Source organism: Vidua chalybeata, chromosome 29 (assembly GCF_026979565.1).
Source record: "Vidua chalybeata isolate OUT-0048 chromosome 29, bVidCha1 merged haplotype, whole genome shotgun sequence".
NCBI lineage: Eukaryota > Metazoa > Chordata > Aves > Passeriformes > Viduidae > Vidua > Vidua chalybeata.
Genome location: NC_071558.1, coordinates 748,732 through 767,641, shown reverse-complemented (window position 1 = coordinate 767,641; position 18,910 = coordinate 748,732). Strand labels below are relative to the sequence as shown.

Sequence of the window (18,910 nt, the reverse complement as noted above, 5' to 3'; positions counted from 1 at the left end):
CCCTTCCCTCGTGCAGAAGTGACTCCCAAAGTCGGCATTCCCAGTCCTGCTCATTTTCTCTGTGTTTTTGGTTTTTTTTTGTTTGTTTGTTTTTTTGTGGGACAAACAGGGAACAAAGGAGGAAATGGGAATTCTGGGTTTTTTTCGGGATGAGCCCACTCCCTTCCCCCCTTTGTGAGAGCCAATTTTTGGGAGCTGTCCCAGGGGCTCCTGATGATCCCTCCTGCCTCCCCTGGATTCCCGGGAAGGAATCCGCGTGTCCCACTAATTATGGGATGCCTCGAGTCCTTCCTGGATGGATTTTCAAAGGGATTCCTGCCCGCAAGCTCCCATGGGAATGAGGAATTCCTTCTCTTCCCTTGGCTGGGCTCCAATGGGATTTTTTTTTTAATTTTTTTTTTTTTTTTTTTTGGGGGGGGTGGAAAGGGATGTTTAAGCTGGAATTTCGGGAAAAATTGGCACCCCTGAGAATCCTCGGTTTTCCAAGATTTTTTGTTTGTTTGCTTGTTTTTTGGGGGGTTCTTTTTGGGGATGGAAAGGGCTGTTTCAGCTGGAATTTTGGGAAAATTTGGCATCCCAGAGAATCCTCAGTTTTCCAGGTTTTTTTCTTTGTTTGTGTGTTTTTTTGGGGGGTTAGAAAGGGCTGTTCCAGCTGGAATTTCGGGAAAATCCGGCATCCCTGAGGATTTCTGATTTTCCAGGGTTTTTTTTTTTTGCTGGCCCAGCCTCTCGGATCCCGGGGATCCAGGACATCCCTGGGAGCAGGAGCCGCACGTGGCCGGCTTTGGGGTGCAATTAAAACCAAACCCAACCTCCCAAAAATTCCCTGGGGCATTCCCGAGCTCCATAAAAACCCGGCCAGCCCGGGCCTTTCCCGGGCGCTTCTCTCCGGCTCTTCCCCCTCATGACCTGGGTAAGTCCTGGAGTTCCCAAAATCCTCCTTTTTATCCCCGAAAGCTCCTCCGGCCTTTTGGGATGCGGGAGCTGCGCTGAGGAAAAAATGGGGAAGAAATTCCACAGGGAATGGGATTTTTTTTTTTGGGGGGGGGGGGGGAGTTTTCCTGCTTTTTTTTCCCCCGGTGGGATTTGGCTCCATAAAGGGCTGGATCCCGGCGGGAATTGGGTGTGGGATGGGAAGAGACGGGGCAGCTCCTCCAAAGGAACCGGAGAAATTCCCTGCTGCTTTTATGGAATTTCAAACAGAGGAATTTTTTTTTCCCCGACCAGAGGAATTTTTTTTTTTTTTTTTCCCCAGAGCAAGGATTTTTTTTTTTTTTTTCCCCGACCACAGCTGACGGGATTTCAGACGGGAAAAAAAAAATCCCCAATTCCTAAAAATTCCCGGCTAACCCCCCTAAAACGAGTGGGAAGTGCAATCAATCCCCCTAATTAAGAGGCGTTTTGTTCTAATGAGCTTCAGCTGTTGCGGTAATTGCTACCTTTGTTTTCCCGGCTTTGTTTTTATTGGACAATGATTGTTTTGATTGTGGCGATAACGAGTTTTCATAATGGGCCGGTCACGTGACTCTGTCCCGGTTTAGGACTTGGGACGATGAAACCTAAAATCCTGGAATGATCAGAATTCGGGGTGCTCCGAAAATCTAGAATTTTAATTTTAATTTTTTTTTTTTTCAATCTACAATGTAGATTTTTTTTTTTTTAATTTAATGCTTTACTCTCCAAATAAATATTGGAATGAAACCATTTTTGGTCAAAATAATCCTGTTTAAACCTGGGAAAACTCCCTAAAACTGGAATTTTTCTGAAGCAGGATGTTTTTTCCTGCGATTTCCGAGGAAAACGGAGACTTTTCAGAGGAGAAAAGTGGAGCAGCACTGGGGGCTGATTTATTTGGTGTAATTCTCCCAAAATCAGCGAAGCTGGAGCCATTCCCAACCTTGTGTCACCTGCTCCGGGTCCCTTTCCACCCCGAATCTTCTGGGCTATTTAATCCTTTTATCCGCCTGGGGTTTTGCCTCCCCTCCACCCAATATTTTGCTGTATTTCGTAAAAAAACCCCGGGATTTGCCCTGACAGGGAGCCAGGGCTGCCCCTGGCCCATCCCAGAGAGCCCCAAACCCCTCCTGAGCCTCGGCGCGGCTTCGTGGCCACACCCGGCTATTACCGGGTGGCCACACCCGCAATTTTGGCTCCTCTTTCATCTCGCAGGAGCTCAACTTGAAAGGGCGACCCAGGGAGGGCCCCGAGGTGCTCGGGAGGGGCAAGCGCCGCGGTTTGGAGGGTGGCACGAACCGGCCTGGCTGAAATTCCGGGGTTTTTTTCAGGCTTTCGAGAGCAGAGCCCGGAGCCGAGGACGGAATTTTCTCTCCCCTCCCAAACACGCCCCGCTTTGAGTCACGGCCCGCGAGGAGAGCGGGGCGTGCGGGCGAGTTTTGGCGCTGAATCACCCCAAAAATCGCTGCTTTCCCGCAGCTCTGAGCCGCGCTCCGCCATGCACTGCCCCGGCGAGCGCTGCCCGCCGCTCCTCCTGCCGGGCCCCAAATTCATCCCCGAGCTGCTGCCGCCGTGCCCGGCTCACCCCGAGCCCTTCGCCAACACCTGCCACCCCCTGAGCATCACCAAGGGCCCGGCGCCGCACTGGCAGAGCTGTCCCCAAGGCGCCACCGCGGTGTCGCTGCTGCCGTGCCAGCCGCTGGTGCAGAAGTGCCTGCTGCTCTACCCCGAGCCCTGCGAGACCACCCGGCTGCTGCCCCGCCCGAGGGGCTCCGGCGTCCCCCAGCCCCTGGCGACCCCGCAGAGCCCCCGCGGCGACAAGAAACGCGTGGCCAGGAGCCTCCCGCCGTGCGCGCCGCGCTGCCCCGAGCCCGGCCGGCTGCGCTTCCCCCCGTGCGGGATCCGCTGCTCCTCGGCGTCGTGCCGCGGCGAGTGCCGCCCGCGCAAGGTGGCCACGAGCCCCCCGCGCCGCCCCGAGCTGACCAGCGGCTACTCGCTGCCCCTCCGAGGGGTCACCGAGTGTCCCCCGCAGCAGAGCGTCACCCGCTCCTTCCTGCAGGAGCAGCTGGTGGCGGTCGCCCCGCACCGCTGCTCCAAGGGGTACCCCACGCAGGAATTTGTCACCTGCTGCTCCTCGGAGCAGCGCCTGAGCAGCGCCCCCGCCCCGCGCGGTGTCGCCAAGGCCACCAAGGAGTGTCCCCCGCTGCGGGCGGTGGCCAAGGGCTCGCCGCCGCTGGAGGGGAGCAAGGTCAGCAGCTGCTCCGCGCAGTACCTGAGCAAGTCCCGCTGTGGCCACCACCACCACCCCCGGGGCGCCCCGCGGCCCTCCCGGCTGGCCCCGGCCGGGGCCAAGCGCTCCGGCCACGCCAAGAAAAGTCGCTGCGCTTCCAAGTGGCTCTGGTGAGGGAGGGGCGGGAAAAGTCGGGAATGCCGTGGGGGATTGAGCCCAGGGGTGGGGTCATCGCCGTGGGGTGATCCCCCCTCCTTGAAGCCCAGGTTTGGTGTGATGCCCATGGGGTGATCCCCCTCCTCAGAGCCCAGATTTGGGGTGATCCCCCCCCTCCTTGGACCCCCGATTTGGGGTGATCCCCCCCTTCTTGGAGCCCAGGGTTGGGGTGATCCCCCGTCCTTGGAGCCCAGATTTGGGGTGATTTCCCCTCCTTGGAGCCCAAGTTTGGTTTGGGGTGATCCCCCCTCCATTCCCAGTCCTGACCCCCAAGCCTGGTTTTACCCCCGTGTTCAGGTCACAGAGTGAATCCCCTGTTTTATTTGACCCCAAAATTCAGATTTTCCAGCACCGGGAAGGTGTAGGGGAGAGGTTGAGGAGTTCTGAGCCACTTGGAGCCTCACCTCAAGACGTGCCAATGTCTGCGCCCTGTTTTTATGTTGTGGGATCAATTCTCCTCTGGCTGTACCACTCACATTAAACTCAGGATTACAGCTGATTCCTGCTCTCTGCCTGATTGATTTTCCATCTTTTAAAACAGTTTCTAATTCCTACTGCTGGGGAAAACAAACAAACAAACAAACATACAACTTCTCCTGTTGCTACACTGCTCTTTTTGTGTAAAATAATGAAATAATCATGATTTTAGGGCTGGGTTCACTACCAGGGATTTAATGGGGGAGGGGTGATGTTCCTCAGGAATTCCTTCCCAGTATCCAACCTAAACTTCTCCCTGTCAAGCTGAACCCATTCCTCTTTTCCTGGCACTCCAGCCCCTTGGAAAACAAATAAAAATCTCTCCCCATTTTCTCTGCAGCCCCTTCAAGGCTGCAGTGGGGTCACCCCAAAGCTTCTCCAGGCTGAATATCCCCAATTTCCTCAGCCTTTCCTCCAAGGAGGAGGAAAAAAAAAAAAATAAATGGGGAAGAGGGGATGGATCAGCAGGAAAAGGTTAAATTGTAAAAATCTGAGTTCCTGATTGAGCGGATTTGCTGTTGATAACAGAGTTGGGTTGAGATGACAAAATAAAAACCCGGCGTCTCAAAGCATCAGTGAAATTTTGCTGTAATTCCGGCGTCTCCACACGAGGACGATGCTCAGGCTCTCCTGCTCCCCTGTCCCGCCCTCATCCCGAGGTTTTCCGGGTGGGATTTTTCCTTGGAAAATCTGGAGACCTGGAAAAGGCCACAGGGAACCCCGAATGAGCCGCGGGGCCGTGCTGCCGCCTGGTGGCGACAGGGGCGAACTGCGCCGGGCATCCCATCCTCATCCCAAAAAAATCTTATTCCCGAATCCCAAAAAAATCCCATCCGAATCCCAAAAAATCCCTTTCCCGAATCCCCCAAAAAATCCCATCCTCATTCTAAAAAATTCCATTCCTGAATACCAAAAAATTCCATTCCCGAATCTCCAAAAATCCCATCTGAATCCCAAAAAATCCTATCTTCATCCCAAAAAACCAAGTTATAATAATAAATAATCATATTCCAACATGAAATCATAATCCCGATAATAAATCTCGATGGGATCGGCCTCGATTGGGAAGGAGGAATTCAAACCCTGATTTTTTTTTTTTCCCCCTTTGGAAAACTCTGTGAGAACCTGGGGCTGTCTTTTGGGACAGGATGAGGGAAACGATCCCGATAACGAGGTTCCCACACAACTCGGGGATGAAAAAACACATCGGGAATATTTGCGAGTGATTTATGCATGCAAAAGTTGATATAAATAACAAATTATATAAATATAAATATATTGTGATATAAATAACAAATGATCCCAGGGAAACCCCTCGAGGCTCGGAGCAGCTCTGGAATATTCCCCCCCTGGATGGAAGTGCCACAAATAAACAGGATGTTGTTCTCACGCCTAACTCCGTGTGTTTTGCATATTCATGAAACAAAACGATCGATTTCTCCTCAAAAATCACCTCAAAATTGTGGTTCCGGCTCAGCCTGGGAGAATTTCCAGGGGCAGGAACGGATTCCCAGGAATTTCCGCTGGAACAGATTATCCAGGGAATGTTGGGATCTCCCTCAGTGGGGATATTCCAGAGGAATCCTGAAAATCCTTTGAGCATGATCCCTCCCCGCCTGAAGAATCCCCAAATTACCCAAAGAATTCCATAAAATTCCCAGTTAGCTCCATAAAACACCCATTCCGGAATTCTGGGATTCTCTCAGCTCCGAGGATTCACCCAAATCCTCAGAAAATCAGCAAAACTCCATGAAATTCATCAAATTTTCCCAGCTTCCACAGGATGATTTTTTTCCCCCTCATATTTAAGTCTTTAATGTTTAAATTTTTTAATTAAACTTTTTTTTTTTTTTTGCTAGAAACTTTTTTAACTCTAAAATGAAACTTTTAAATTGAGGGGTTTTTTAAATTAATTTTAAATTTTTTTAATAAAAAATAATGGTTTTTTATGTTTAATATTTAATGCCTTGAGGCATTTTTAATCCAAGGAAAAATTGGGATGAGGCTTGGAGCAAGCTGGGAGAGTGGGAAGCATCCCTGTCCCTGGAAAAGGGTTGGAATAGGATGAGATTTAATCCCCTTCCCACCCAAACCATCCAAAGGTTGGAAATCCAGGCAGAAATGGTAAAATCCCCTCCAAAATTCACTTTTCCTGCTTTAAAAAAAAAAACAAAACAAAACAAAAAAAACCCACAACCCCCAACAGGAATATGGGGGATGCGACAAAAATTCCCATTCCCATTCCGTTCCAAAAATTCCCATGGAAAAGGGAATCATGCGGGTAAACAACCCCAAAATAATTACCGGTAATTAAGATTATTACACATGAGGGGAGGGCAATTAAACCCTCGCGCCCAAAGGCTGCCTCAGCTTCCTGGAAGTTCAGGACTTCTTATAAAACTCCAAGGATTTGGGGCTCCCCCGGACATTCCCGGTGATTCCTTCCTGGACTATTGGTAAGTCCCTCTCCCTTCCATCCCATAATTTGGGGAAAATCGAAATAAGTAATTGGGAAACAAAATAAGTAATGGGAAAACAAATGGGAAAACAAAATAAATATTTGGGGTTTCATGGGAATTCTGTGGCTCCAAAAATTCCAAAGGGAGATTCCCTACTGGGAATTATTTTGTTGGGTAATTGGGGTGAGTCTAGGCTTAAAAATTCTTGTTAAAATCCAAAAATAATTCTGGTGCAATGTTGTTATTATCAATTTACTGTCAATAACAATAAAAGTCACTTTAATTGTAATTCCGGCAGGATTTGGGTGAGTTTGTCATAAAATCATGGAATGTTTTGGGATGGGAGGGATTTTAAAGGTCAGGATGCTCAGCAACATTTGATCTGTATTTTTCCATTTTAAAAACCTGGGATTTTCTCTTTTCCCCCCCCCAAAATTTTATTATTCACAAATCAAATTTATTTTCTAGGGGATAACAAGGGAGAAAAATCTTTTTTCCTCCCTTATTTTCCTGGCAGAATGATCCAAACCGAGCCCATTTTCCCCAAAAAGGAAATTTCTTTGGTGCAAAACCCCATTTTTGTAGCACTTTTGGGAAGAAGAAACTCTAATTCTGTTGTTTTCCCACCCAAAAACTTTGGGAATTGTCTGATAAAAACATTTGATCTCCATGGAAATCCCCATCAGGTAAATAATGTGATTCCCCTGGATTTTCCAGTGGAATCTTTGGAGAAAAACCAGGAATTTGATGAATTTGAGGAGTTTAACCCAACACCTACCTCCAAAGGAGCCTCTGGAAGAGCCCGGATTCCTCCAGGGACAAAAATTTCAGGGATTTTTTTTTGGGAATCATCCGCATCCCACAGCTTTGAGCCCTGACAGGTAAATCCCAGGAGAAATTCTGGAATTAATTCCACAACAATGTGGATTCAGGGTCCAGGAGAAAAAAAATTGGGGCACCAAAATTCCCTGTGGAGTTCTGGGCCCTCCAGAATTCAACTGGAGGAAGGATTTCTCCAGAATTCCAGGGATTTTGGAGCTGTCGGGGAGAAGGGAGCGCTCCGGACGCGGATCTGATCCCAGGCTCTGGAGTTTGCTCCGGGTAATTATCCCAGCAGGGCTGGGCAGGCTGAGATAAACAAATCATCTGGGAAGGGATGGAAAATCCTGGAAAAATCCAGGGTGGGGTTTTTTGGGAAGGTTGAGGCGGGTGGGGAAAAGGGGAAACCGAGCTGGGAGTTCATTTGCAAAGTAACATTTAAAAAGTTAAATGATTTTTTTAAAACTACAATTAAAAACCCGAATTTTATAAGTAAAACGAAATCTAAGTAGTTTTTTAAAAAATAAGATTAAAAAACTGTTAAAAATTTGTTAAATTCATTAAAAACTGTTAAAATTCGTTAAAAAAATGTTAAAAATGTTAAAAATAACAAAGAAAATTTAATAAAATCTTTAATAAATTAAAACTATATTTTAAAAATACAACGGAAATTAAATATAATTTTAAAAATAAAATTAAAGAACGAGATAATTAAAAAAATAATATAAGAAATATTTAATTAAAAACACAATTAAAAATTGGATTAAATAGAGTAAAATAAAACTAAAAGAAACATTAAGTAGAGCAAGGTTTTTTCCCCCACCAGGATTTACAAATAGATGGGAGTAAATGTTCTAATTCCAGGATATTTTCGCTGCTCTGGCTGCAGCTTCTCCCTGGTTCCTCCCAGATGTGCTCGGAATTCCAGGGGCCGTGTCCGCGGCCAGCGGCCTCCGGCTCCAGCCAGCCCTGCGTCGTCTCCTGCGGCGCTTCCCGCGTCATCATCTTCCCTCCTCCCGTGCTCGTGACATTCCCGGGGCCCATCCTCAGCACCTGCCCGCAGGAGACCGTGGTGGGATCCTCGGGAACGGCGTTGGGATCCTCGGGAACCTCTCTGAACCCCCACGGAGTGCAAATTCCGCGTTCCGGGGCTTTCGTCCCAAAATTCACCTCCAGGCCCATCCTCGGCGTGGACCCACAGGAGACCCTGCTGGGATCCTCAGGAATGCTGGAGGGGGGAGCAGGAACTTCCCGAAACTCCCTGAGATCCCATGGAGCGCCAATCCCACGTTCCGGGGATTTTGTCCCAAAATTGGGCCCCCAGCGAGCGTCGCGCTGCTCCTACATTTTTAATTCCCGTTGGATCCATCCCTGCTGGAGAAGCGGCAGCGGGAGCCAGCAGACGGCCAGGAATGGGAGCCAGGAGCAAATTCCAGGTGTGGAAAAGCCAGGAACGGAAAACGCAGACACAGCAAAGGAGGAAGAAGAGGTCTTGGAAGTGTGATGCGGATCCGACCCCAATCCAAAGGCTCTGAAGGCTCCTCCAAAGCAGATTTGGGAATTTAAGTTCAGCTTAAGTTGGGGTTTTTTTAAGGTTGGGGTTTTTTCCCCCTCAGACATTCCCAAGTGGTGGAATAAAGCCATTAAATAACAATTTCAAATTTTGGGATAACCTGACACTTGGAATCTGGTTTGTGGGAGCAATTTGTTGTTCTTCCGTGGTTTTCCAGAAAAATTGAGATTGGGGAGCACCTCAGATGTGGTCAGATCTGACAAAGCCTTTGCCTGCCAGGCCTAATTAAGCCTAGTTTAGCTTTTATGGGAATTACTCACCAGGAAATTCCCTTTTCATTGGGATAAATACAAGCACGATCCCAGCACCACTTCCCGGCTTTCACTTTCATGGCACAAAAGTCAGGAAAGGGAATAAACCAATCTCCTTATATTTAATTTTAATAAAAAGGGAAAAAATGTGGAAATGAATGATTTTTATATAAAACTTAACCCAGAGGGAAAGTTTGGCCACAAAAATGTGGATTTTCCACCTTGGAAGTGTCCAAAGCCAAGTTGGATGGGCTAGGAATAACCTGGGGTAGTGGGAGTGTCCCTTGTCCACAGATCTGGATGATCCCACCCAAACCATTCCAAAACTCCAGGATAAAAGTGAAGAATCTTCACCTGGACCTATGTCCTTTACCCCATATTTTATTATTATTATTTTATTTTATTTTATTTTATTTTATTTTATTTTATTTTATTTTATTCTATTTTTTATTCTATCCCTTCCCATTAAAATTATTCTGCATTATCACAGTGGTTTCCTGGTTTTCTTTCCCAGGGAAATTCTCCTAACTGGGAAATCTGGATAAATTCCAAATCCCCGAGTTTTTTTTTGGGCTGGGGAGGTTTGAGAGCCGCCCTTGAATGACTGGAATTTTGGAATTCCCAACCAACCTCAGAGTAGGGTCCTCCTCCTGGGACCAGCCCCAAAATGGGGGTTCCCTTCAGGGGGAAAAGGGATTCTGGAAAATTTGTCAGGGACGTTAAAACAGCTCCTAAACATCCAGAAGGAACAATCCCAACCTCTGAGGAGGCTTTTTCTGTGGTTTTGCTGGATTTAACTTTTTCTGTGCCCACCCTCCTCACCTGGGCATCCGGGCAGGAAACGGGAAGATTTTCCAGGCTCCCAAATCCCCACAAACTTGTTCCTGCTGAAACAACCCCCTCAAATATTCCCCACCTATCCACATTTAAATTTTTCCCTTTATGGGAAAAAATTTTTCCATTTATTTATGGCAGTTCCCACTTCAGGAGCTCCCATAAATCCCTCTGTTTACCCCATTTGCGTGTGCCCCACTTTCCCTGTTCCCAATCCCGATCCGGCGGTGAAGTAACGATCCCAACGGTGATGATGTAACGATCCCAATATCTTGGAGGATCAGTCTGTGAGCCGTGGGCAGCTCACGGATCCCACATTTCTTGTTTGGTTCTTGTGGAAAAGGTTGGGAAAACTCCGGCAATGAGGTCACGGGCGGGGCGGGCCCCAAGACCTCGGGGTTGACTCATCGGCCCCAGCGGCTCCACCCCAACCAGCTCCAGGGGTTGGACAATCTCCAGTTCCACGCGGGGCTCAGGAAGAGGAGGAATGGGAATTGTTCCTTTTATAGGTTTTTGGTTTTTTTTTTTCCTTAAAGGAAGGTCCCAGAGCTGTTGAGGTTGGAAAAGAGTCCAAGCTGTGCCTGATCCCAGACCAACGTCCAGGAATTCCTCGGACACCTCCAGAGGTGGCCACTCCAAACCTCCCTGAGCAGCCCCTTCCAAGGCCTTTACCCTTTTCCAGGAGGAATTTTCCCAAATTTCCCACCTTAAGTCTCCCCTGGCACAGCTCGAGGCCATTCCCACTTGTCCTTTCCCTTTTCCCTGGGATCAGATCCCAAATCCCCCCTGGAAGAGCCCAAAATTCCCCCCGGAGTCTCTTTACTGAGGCTTTTTGGAGAAGAACTGCCAGCTTTTCCACCAAGAACTCAGAGCTGGATCCCTTTTGGATCAAACTCATCCCTTTTGGGTCCAGTTGATCAGAATTTTTCCCCCACAGATCTTGTTTGGGTCCATTCCATGTTTTTCTTTCCCCATCAGTATTTCAAACAACCCTCAGCATTCTCCACTCATCTGCCTAAGATTATTATTATTATTATTATTATTATTATTATTATTATTATATTATTATTTTAATTCTGATTTGCAGCCTGGAAAACCAAGGGTGCATCAGGAAACCCTGGATTTTTCCGTCAATTTGGCTTTTTTCCTGGCTTTCCCCCCCTTTTCCCACCTCCCACAAACCCATCCCACCTGTTTCTCTCCCAGTGCTCCCATATTTTTTACGGCCTTGCGCGGGGAGCTCGGCTGTTCCTCCTCTTCTGATCTTCACGGGGTCCTGGGATGGTTTGGGATGGAAGGGACCTCCAGGATGACCCAGATCCCTCATTCCCTTTCCGATATCCCATCCCACAACTCCTCCTCGCAGGCCTTTCCCTTTCCCTTCTCCTGGCCCAGTAAAATACTCATTTATTAGGGACAATCAGGTGCCCAAAAGTGCCCCGACCTGCTCAAGGATTCTCCGTGTAGAGGGTGGATCTGAGGCTGGGGCACACCCAGGCATTAATAAGGTTATTCCCAATAACCTGTCATTATATTCCCAATATTGCATGGCAGCAAAATTCAGGATGAGGTCAGGGAGAGCAAGGCTTGGCCCAGGCCCAGGGGAAGGGACGGGGCTGCTTTTCCTCCTGAAATCCCATTTTGAGGCCCAAGAATCATAAAACCATTGAATGGTTTGGTTGGGAATGTCCTTAGGGCTGCTTTTTCTCCTGAAATCCCATTTTGAGGCCCAAGAATCATAAAACCATGGAATGGTTTGGTTGGGAAGGTCCTTAAAAATCATCTTATTCCAACTCCTTTTCGTTGTCCCAGGATGCTCCAACCTGGCTCTGGACAATTCCTGGGATATGGTGGTCACAGCTTCTCTGGGGAATCCATCCCAGGGCCTCCCCACCCTCACAGGGAACCACTTCTTCCCTAAACCAAACCTAAATTTCCCCTTTTTCCACTTGAACCCATCCCTTTTTCCCCATAAACACAATTCCCGGTGAATTCCAGGAGCAAGGAGAGCACTGGAATTTCTGACCGGATTTTTAGTCAAGCTGAACCTTTGGTCCTGTTGAGCTGGACTAATCAGTGCTGTACAAATAATCTCAGCTGGAAAAAAAATTCCATTATTTCCTCTGGATAATAAAACTCTGTGTTTTTTTCCCAGGGAAAATTTCCTTTTCCCTCCTTAAATCCGACTATAAATTCATTGTACAGGATTTTGTGCCACCAGCTCCTGGTTTAATCCTTGAAGGAACTCAAAGGAAGCTGCCAGATTTTCTTGCTGAGATGAGCAGCTTTAATGAGGCAATGAAGGCAAATGAAGATTTAATTAATATCTTTCTCATTAATAGATGATTAAATTGGATCTTAGCACCACGCCTCAGTGAGCCATGGGGCGATACAGGAATGGGAATTCGCTCCGTGGTGTTGGCTCATTCCTTAGGCACTAATGAAATAGTAAAATGAATTATTTGCAAGGGTGGAACTTCTAAGATGCCCCAAATAACCCCAAATTTCTCCCATGACCACTCACCCTCCTGAGGAGCAGATCCTGAAATTCTTTAGAAGCCCAGGATCCCGGAGGTTGGGAAAGAATTCCGAGGTCCTCGAGTCCAAGCTTTGTCCGATCCCCACCTGGACACCCAGACCAATGCCCAGGAATTCCTCTGACACCTCCAGAGCTCCAAACCTCTCTGGGCAGCCCTTTCCAAACCCTTTTCTGTTTTCCAGGAGGAATTTCCCCAGATTTCCCACCCTGAGCCTCCCCTGGCACAGCTCGAGGCCGTTCCCTCTTGTCCTGTCCCTGTTCCCTGGGACCAGAACCCAAATCCCCCATGGAAGTGCCCAAAATTCCCCCTGGATCCCCCTTTTCTCCAGGATGAGCTGCACCAACTCCCTCAGGATTTTCCAGACCCTTCTCCAGCTGCTCCTGCCCCGTTCCCATCCCTGGCCATGCTCCAGTTCCTCAGTGAAGGTTAAAAATCTTCTCAATCTTCTGGGGGTTTGGGGTTGGGCTGAGCCGTGTCAGAGTTCCTTCACCCACCTTGCCCACACCTGGGGGCTCCAAGACCCCAAAAAAAAACCCCAGATGAGACTCTGGGGACTCTTGGGGACGGTTCTGTGTCTGATCCTTGGTGTTCCCTTCCACCTCGGGATATTCCGAGATCCCAGGGACTCCTGGAGGTGACCCTGACCTGGAGAAGGCGTTTGGGTGGTGGCCCTGGAGGGACACCTGGCCAAGCTTTTAGACAGACCCAAATCACGCCCAGGCACTCCAGGCTTCCCCCTCCAGGGGCTGTAATTCCACCTTCCCTGGAGTTCTATGCAGGGAATTACAGACCATTAGCTGGGTTTTGTTTCCAAGATGAAAGATTCCCAGGAAATTGCCGTGCCATCATTATTCCCGAGCTCCCAGCAAAATCTCGTTGGGTGGTGGGGAAGAATTCCGCAGTTCCGGAGTTATTTGTGTGTTTAATTCTTTAATCACCACCTTTCGTGGCGCTGGAGGTAAAAAATGTCCCCAAACCTCTCCATGAGAGAGGAAATCCACGTAAAAATGTGTTCTGTCCTTAAATTCTTAGGGATGAGACGGAGATGTCCAGAAGGAAATGGGAGGCTGCCAAAAACTTGATTTTATAATAGGATGAATTGTCACATCAGGGGGAATCGCATCAGAAATGGGCAGAAATTGAGAGAAGTTTGACATAAATGGACATAAATTATCAAAAATGTACATAAATGGACAGAAATTGACAGAAATGGAGAGAAATGGATATAAATTATCAGACATGGGCAGAAATGAAGAGAAATTAACATAAATGGACATAAATTAACAGAAATGAACAGAACTGAGATCCTGCTCTGGTCTGAGCAATAAAACAGTGCTGAAAACACAAATAATTAACGAGCAGTTGGTGGTGATTTAATTTAATCCCATATTTCCCCTTCAATCTCACAGTTATCCAATGAAAAAACACCCCCAAACATCATCCCTTGATTTGGAAATTGGATCCCAGGTGAGAGCTCAGAAACTACTCCAAAACTACAATTCCAAGATCCAAACCAGCCTCAGCTTTGCGCAGGAATTCCCAAATTTCAGCCTGTTTATTTTCCCGCCCGGTGTTGTTGGTTGTTCCCTTCCAAGCCTGGAACTGCCCCGATAAAATCTGGGGGAAAATGAGGGTTGAGGATGGTGTTCTGCCCCCATCTGGGATGATGACACTGATGATTTCCTCTCTGCCAAGCGGCCTCAGAGCCCAATTTGGAAAATTATAGGGAAGAGCAAAGCAGCTGCAGCAGCTTCCTCTGATTTCATCTCCGTATGCAAAGCAGCCGGGAAGGATCAGAGCAGAGCCCTGGAATTCCTAAAGCCAGAAAATCAATTTAGCAGCCGCAAGAACAACATCAACAACAACAACAACAACAACATCAGCGTGCCAGGAAAAAACAGGATGAGGAATCTCCCAGGTAAATCTCTGGAGTTGGTTTGTTTGAGGCGAGTCTGGAACTCCTCAGCACAAAGTGCTTCTCTTTAAAGTTTATTGGTTTTTTTAATGTAAAAAATACATTGTTTTTTTGGTTTTTTGTTTGGTTTTGTTTTGTGTTTTTTTTTTTTTTCCCCTGCAAATCCCTTGCAAAAAAAAGGCAAAATTCCTAATTTTTTAAAAATTTAATTCATATTTCGAGAAGGATTTCTCTTCCAGCTGGGGAGTTTATCTCCTTAAAGAATTCTTTGATCTGAGGCAGCTTCAGGGCTTGTGAAAGGAGTTTTGGGCCTGTGCCAGGGGTTTGCGTTCGGGAGCTGATTTTTTTGGAAGGATCTCTGTGGAATATCAGGGCTGTGAAATTCCACCAAGGAAAGGATCCCATTAAAGCTTCCAGGGAAAAAACCCAATTCCACAAACCAAACCCCAGGGATTTTTTTGGGCAGTTTTGTGTTTTAAATCAATTTTCTCTCCATTGGAAAAACCTCCAAGACAATGGGACAAGGTTCTTACGGGCTTTTTTCAAATATTGGGTTTGGTAACTCCTGGAATTGCCTCAGCTGTCAATCACTGTAATTAATAGGTGCTCTTAATTGCCACAAATTAAGTGAGTCAGACTGTTCTCTGCTGCTCATGTGTCTCCTCTGCTCATTAAATTGATTCCAGAGACATGAAATGTAAATAAAATAATTTATTTGGGGCTTTGTTTTTGTGTTTTCCTTTCGTTTTAATAATTCACCACAACTGAGAAGGAAGAGGGTTTTTTTTTAATGTAAATGTGAACATGGAAATCACATTATCAGCATTTTCCAGGCCCTGGGGATTTTTTTGAGCTCAGTTTGTGGGCCAGGACTTCAGGTAATGTTTACTCTGAGTCTTCTAATCCTAAACTAAATTCCTCTCCTCATCTTGGCCTCTAAAAAACAGATCCCCAAAGGAAAATTCAATTTCTTCCTGGTTTTTAGTAATTTTTTGGTGTTTATTCTGAAGGGGATGACCCTTGAGGTGAGGGATTGCAGATAAAATATGAAATCCTGGGCAGGTGCCCTTTTTTAGCTGAATTTCTGATGGTATTCTTGTCCAGGAATTCCTTTGGTACACCAGATTTCCTACTTGGAATGTGAAAAGGAAATTCTCTGTTCGAAGGACAACTCCAAGGACAGAAATTCCATAAAAACCCATGGAGTGAACACAAACTGAACACCACTCACACACAGGGAGAATATTTTAGGGAAAACCTACCTGGTTTAGGGCAAATCCCCCTCCGTGGATAGTGGGATTCCCAACAAAGGTCCTGGAAGGGTGAAGCACCTGCAGCGCCCTGGGAGTGGGCCTGGGAGTTTATGTCCCAAGTCAGAAATTCCATAAAAACCCATGGGGTGAACACAAAGTGACCACGGACACACAAAATGAATGTTTTAGGGAAAATCTCCCTCTGTGGATGGAGGGATTCCCAATAAGGGCCCTGGAAGGGTGAAGCTCCTGTAGGTCTGGGGATTGTCCCACACCCTCATGTAGGCCTGGGAATTTAGAAGTCAGAAATTCCATGAAAACCCACGGGGTGAACACAAAATGACCACGGACACACAGAATGAATGTTTTAGGGAAAATCCCCCTCCGTGGATGGTGGGATTCCCAGCAAAGGTCCTGGAAGGGTGAAGCACCTGCAGCACCCTGTGTAGGCTTGGGGATTATCCCACATCCCTGTGTGGGCCTGGGAATTTAGAAGTCAGAAATTCCATAAAAACCCACGGGGTGAACACAAAATGATCACGGACACACAAAATGAATATTTTAGGGGAAATCCCCCTCAGCTTTTAGGGAAAATCCCCCCTCCATCCCCCAGGATGGAGAAATTTCCAGCAACGGCCCGGGAAGGGTGAAGCACCTGCAGTGTCCTGTGTGGGACTGGGAATTATCTCCTAATCCTAAGGCATTATCAAAACAGTTGCGACAAGGGGAGGCAGGAGCAGGGAAAACATTCCATTTCACAAGGGCTTGCGTCAAGGTGGCTCCCAATTTCCCTTCTCCATGACAGGATATAAAAGTGCACCTGACCGGCAGCCCTGGAGCTGCCTCCGCTGACTCGTTCTCCTCGCTGACTGGGTAAGTCAGATTTAACTGAATCAGCTCCTAATTAGAGGTAATTTGGTTTATGGGGAGCTTTGAACTGAGGTTTTATATCCTATCCTAAATCAGGGTAGAGTTTATTCTCCAAACCCGTTCTTGCGTGGGAAGTGGGGCTTGGGATTAAGGTGGATAACAGCGGGGAAAGGAATGGGAGTTATAAAAATGCTGATGGGAGGAATTTTTAGGAATTGAGCATTCATTCATGGAGAAGGGTCACTCCAAACCTGTGATCAGGGTGGGATTGATTCCCAAAAGGAACAGGGAACGGAATGAAGTAGGAGAAGGACAGGGAGGTTCTTCCCCGAATTCATTCTGGGAATAAAATACAGAAAAGCTCTGGGGTAACCCAATTGTGGCCTTCCAGGACCTGAGGGAGCCAAAAGGAACATGGGGAGAGAATTTTTCCAAGGGATGGAGTGCCAGGACAAGGGGGAATGGGTTCACACTGATGGACAGGAGGTTTAGATGGGATTTTAGGGATAAATCCTTCCCTGTGAGCGTGCGGAGGCCCTGGAATGGAATTCCCAGAAAAGCCGTGGCAGCCCCACCCCTGGAACTGTCCAAGGCCATGTTGGACGGGGTTTGGGGTCTATGGAAAGGCTCCCTGCCCATGCCAGGGATCAGAACTGGATCTTCAAGGTCCATTCCGTGATTCCATGGAGCACTGGAGAGGAGTGGGAACAGAATCAGAAGCATTTCCCCACAGTTCATCTCCCTTGATTGGTGCAATTTATGTAAAAGCCGATTGTGCCTTAGAAATGATGATTTTTTAATTTTTTTTTTTTAACCACAAATTCATTTATTCAGATGGTTTAATCCCACACATCTGCACCTGTCCATCCAAACATCATCCAGCAAATCCCCATTCCCAGCTCCCTTTCCAGCAAATTCCAAAGGGAATAATCCCCTCTACACCTCCCACTTTCTACCGGATATCTCAGCCTCATCCCTCAGAATTTATGGACAAAACACATTTTCTTCACCCGGATTCTATCTCTCACAAAGAAGTCTGGGGACATGGGGAGAGTTTTTACCTGGGGACATTTTTTACCTCTAAAAGGCGGCACTTAAACAATTAAACACACAAATAACTCCAGAACTGAGGAATTTTCCCCCATCCTTCCAATCCATCCTTCTCCATCCTTCCCAGGCCGTGCCTTCACTGGGCTGGGACCTTCTCATCCTTCCAGGTTGGATCGGGAATGATGTCCTCCTATGGCCAACTGCTCAGCGCCCGCTGTGCTTCGCCCTGCGAGGTGACGTGCTCCCAGCCCTACGTCGATGCCTGCAGCGAGCCTTGTGTCGCCTCCTGCGGAGACTCCCGAGCCATCGTCTACGCCCCGCCCGTGGTTGTGACATTCCCGGGGCCCATCATCAGCTCCTGCGCCACGGAGAGCATCGTTGGGTCGTCCATCCCTGAAATCGGCGGGGGAATGGGGTCTGGAGGGGGTGGGATGGGGTCTGGAGGAGGTGGGATGGGGTCTGGAGGTGGTGGGATGGGATCTGGAGGTGGAGGGATAGGATCTGGAGGAGGGATGGGGTCTGGAGGCGGAGGGATGGGGTCTGGAGGAGGTGGGATGGGATCGGGATGGGGTGGGATGGGCTCTGGAGGGGGAGGAATGGGATCTGGAGGGGGAGGAATGGGCTCCTCCTGCGGGGGAATGGGAGGGGGCTCCTCCTGCGGGGGTGGGATGTCACGGCTGGGGAGCCTCTACCGCAGCTCCTATTTCTCAGGCTACGGTAGGAATTATTATCCCTATTTTTCCCGAGGGTACTACAGGTATCGCTATGGGAACTACGGGCCTTTTTAACCCTTTAAAGCTGAGGAATGTCCAAAGGAAAAATAGGATGTAGAGTAGTAGTTGAGAGCTAGGAATTCCAAGCAGTCTCTGCTCCAGCTGATCCGGTCGGAGCCGGGGTTGTTTGGATCTCGTTGTGCTTTATCCAAGGCTTAGGATCCCGATGTTCCCTCCTTTTGTCCCTTGCTCCTGTTGTGTTTTGTACGCCCTGAACCCCAAGAGTCAAACCAGTCATGGGACTTGGCTGTGAAAGTGTCCGGCTGGAAAAAGAATGTCTTGGAATGACTGCTGGACTGGAGTCCAGGCTGAAATGGGAATGCTGGAATGGGAATGCTGACATGGGAATGCTGAAATGGGAATTCTGAAATGGGAAATGATGACATGGAGATTCCGTTCTTTGTCTCTGCACTGCCTCATCCCACTTTTTGTTTGTATTAAAGCCCTGTTGCATCACAGCCCTGGGTTCTGGCTTTTATTTCACCACAGTTTCAGTTACAAACTGGTCTGAAAGAAGGGAATCCTTGTACAGTAATTAATTCTCATCAGAGGGGATTTAATTCTGCTTTAATGCAAATATAATTAGTCTGAAATTCCTCAATAAACTATTTTCCCTTTCTGATCTATTCCACATTATCCAATAAATAACACAGAATAATTTCCAACAGGTTGGAAAAACCTCTGGGAATGGACTGG

General features: G+C 47.6%; 2 protein-coding genes across 2 annotated transcripts; both read left to right on the top strand.

Moving 5' to 3' along the window:
• The first annotated feature begins 2,452 nt into the window (after positions 1 to 2,452).
• Positions 2,453 to 3,870, top strand: LOC128801088 (coiled-coil domain-containing protein 86-like). Its single transcript, XM_053966726.1, has 2 exons — positions 2,453 to 3,354; positions 3,741 to 3,870. Coding segments are annotated over exons 1-2 (903 nt in total). The 3' UTR covers positions 3,742 to 3,870.
• Positions 3,871 to 16,324: 12,454 nt separating this feature from the next.
• Positions 16,325 to 18,672, top strand: LOC128801365 (feather keratin B-4-like). The gene is made up of 3 exons (XM_053967201.1): positions 16,325 to 16,394; positions 17,609 to 17,906; positions 18,030 to 18,672. Exons 2-3 carry the CDS (start codon positions 17,621 to 17,623, stop codon positions 18,227 to 18,229), a joined length of 486 nt encoding a protein of 161 aa, XP_053823176.1. The 5' UTR covers positions 16,325 to 16,394; positions 17,609 to 17,620; the 3' UTR covers positions 18,230 to 18,672.
• Positions 18,673 to 18,910: the final 238 nt, after the last annotated feature.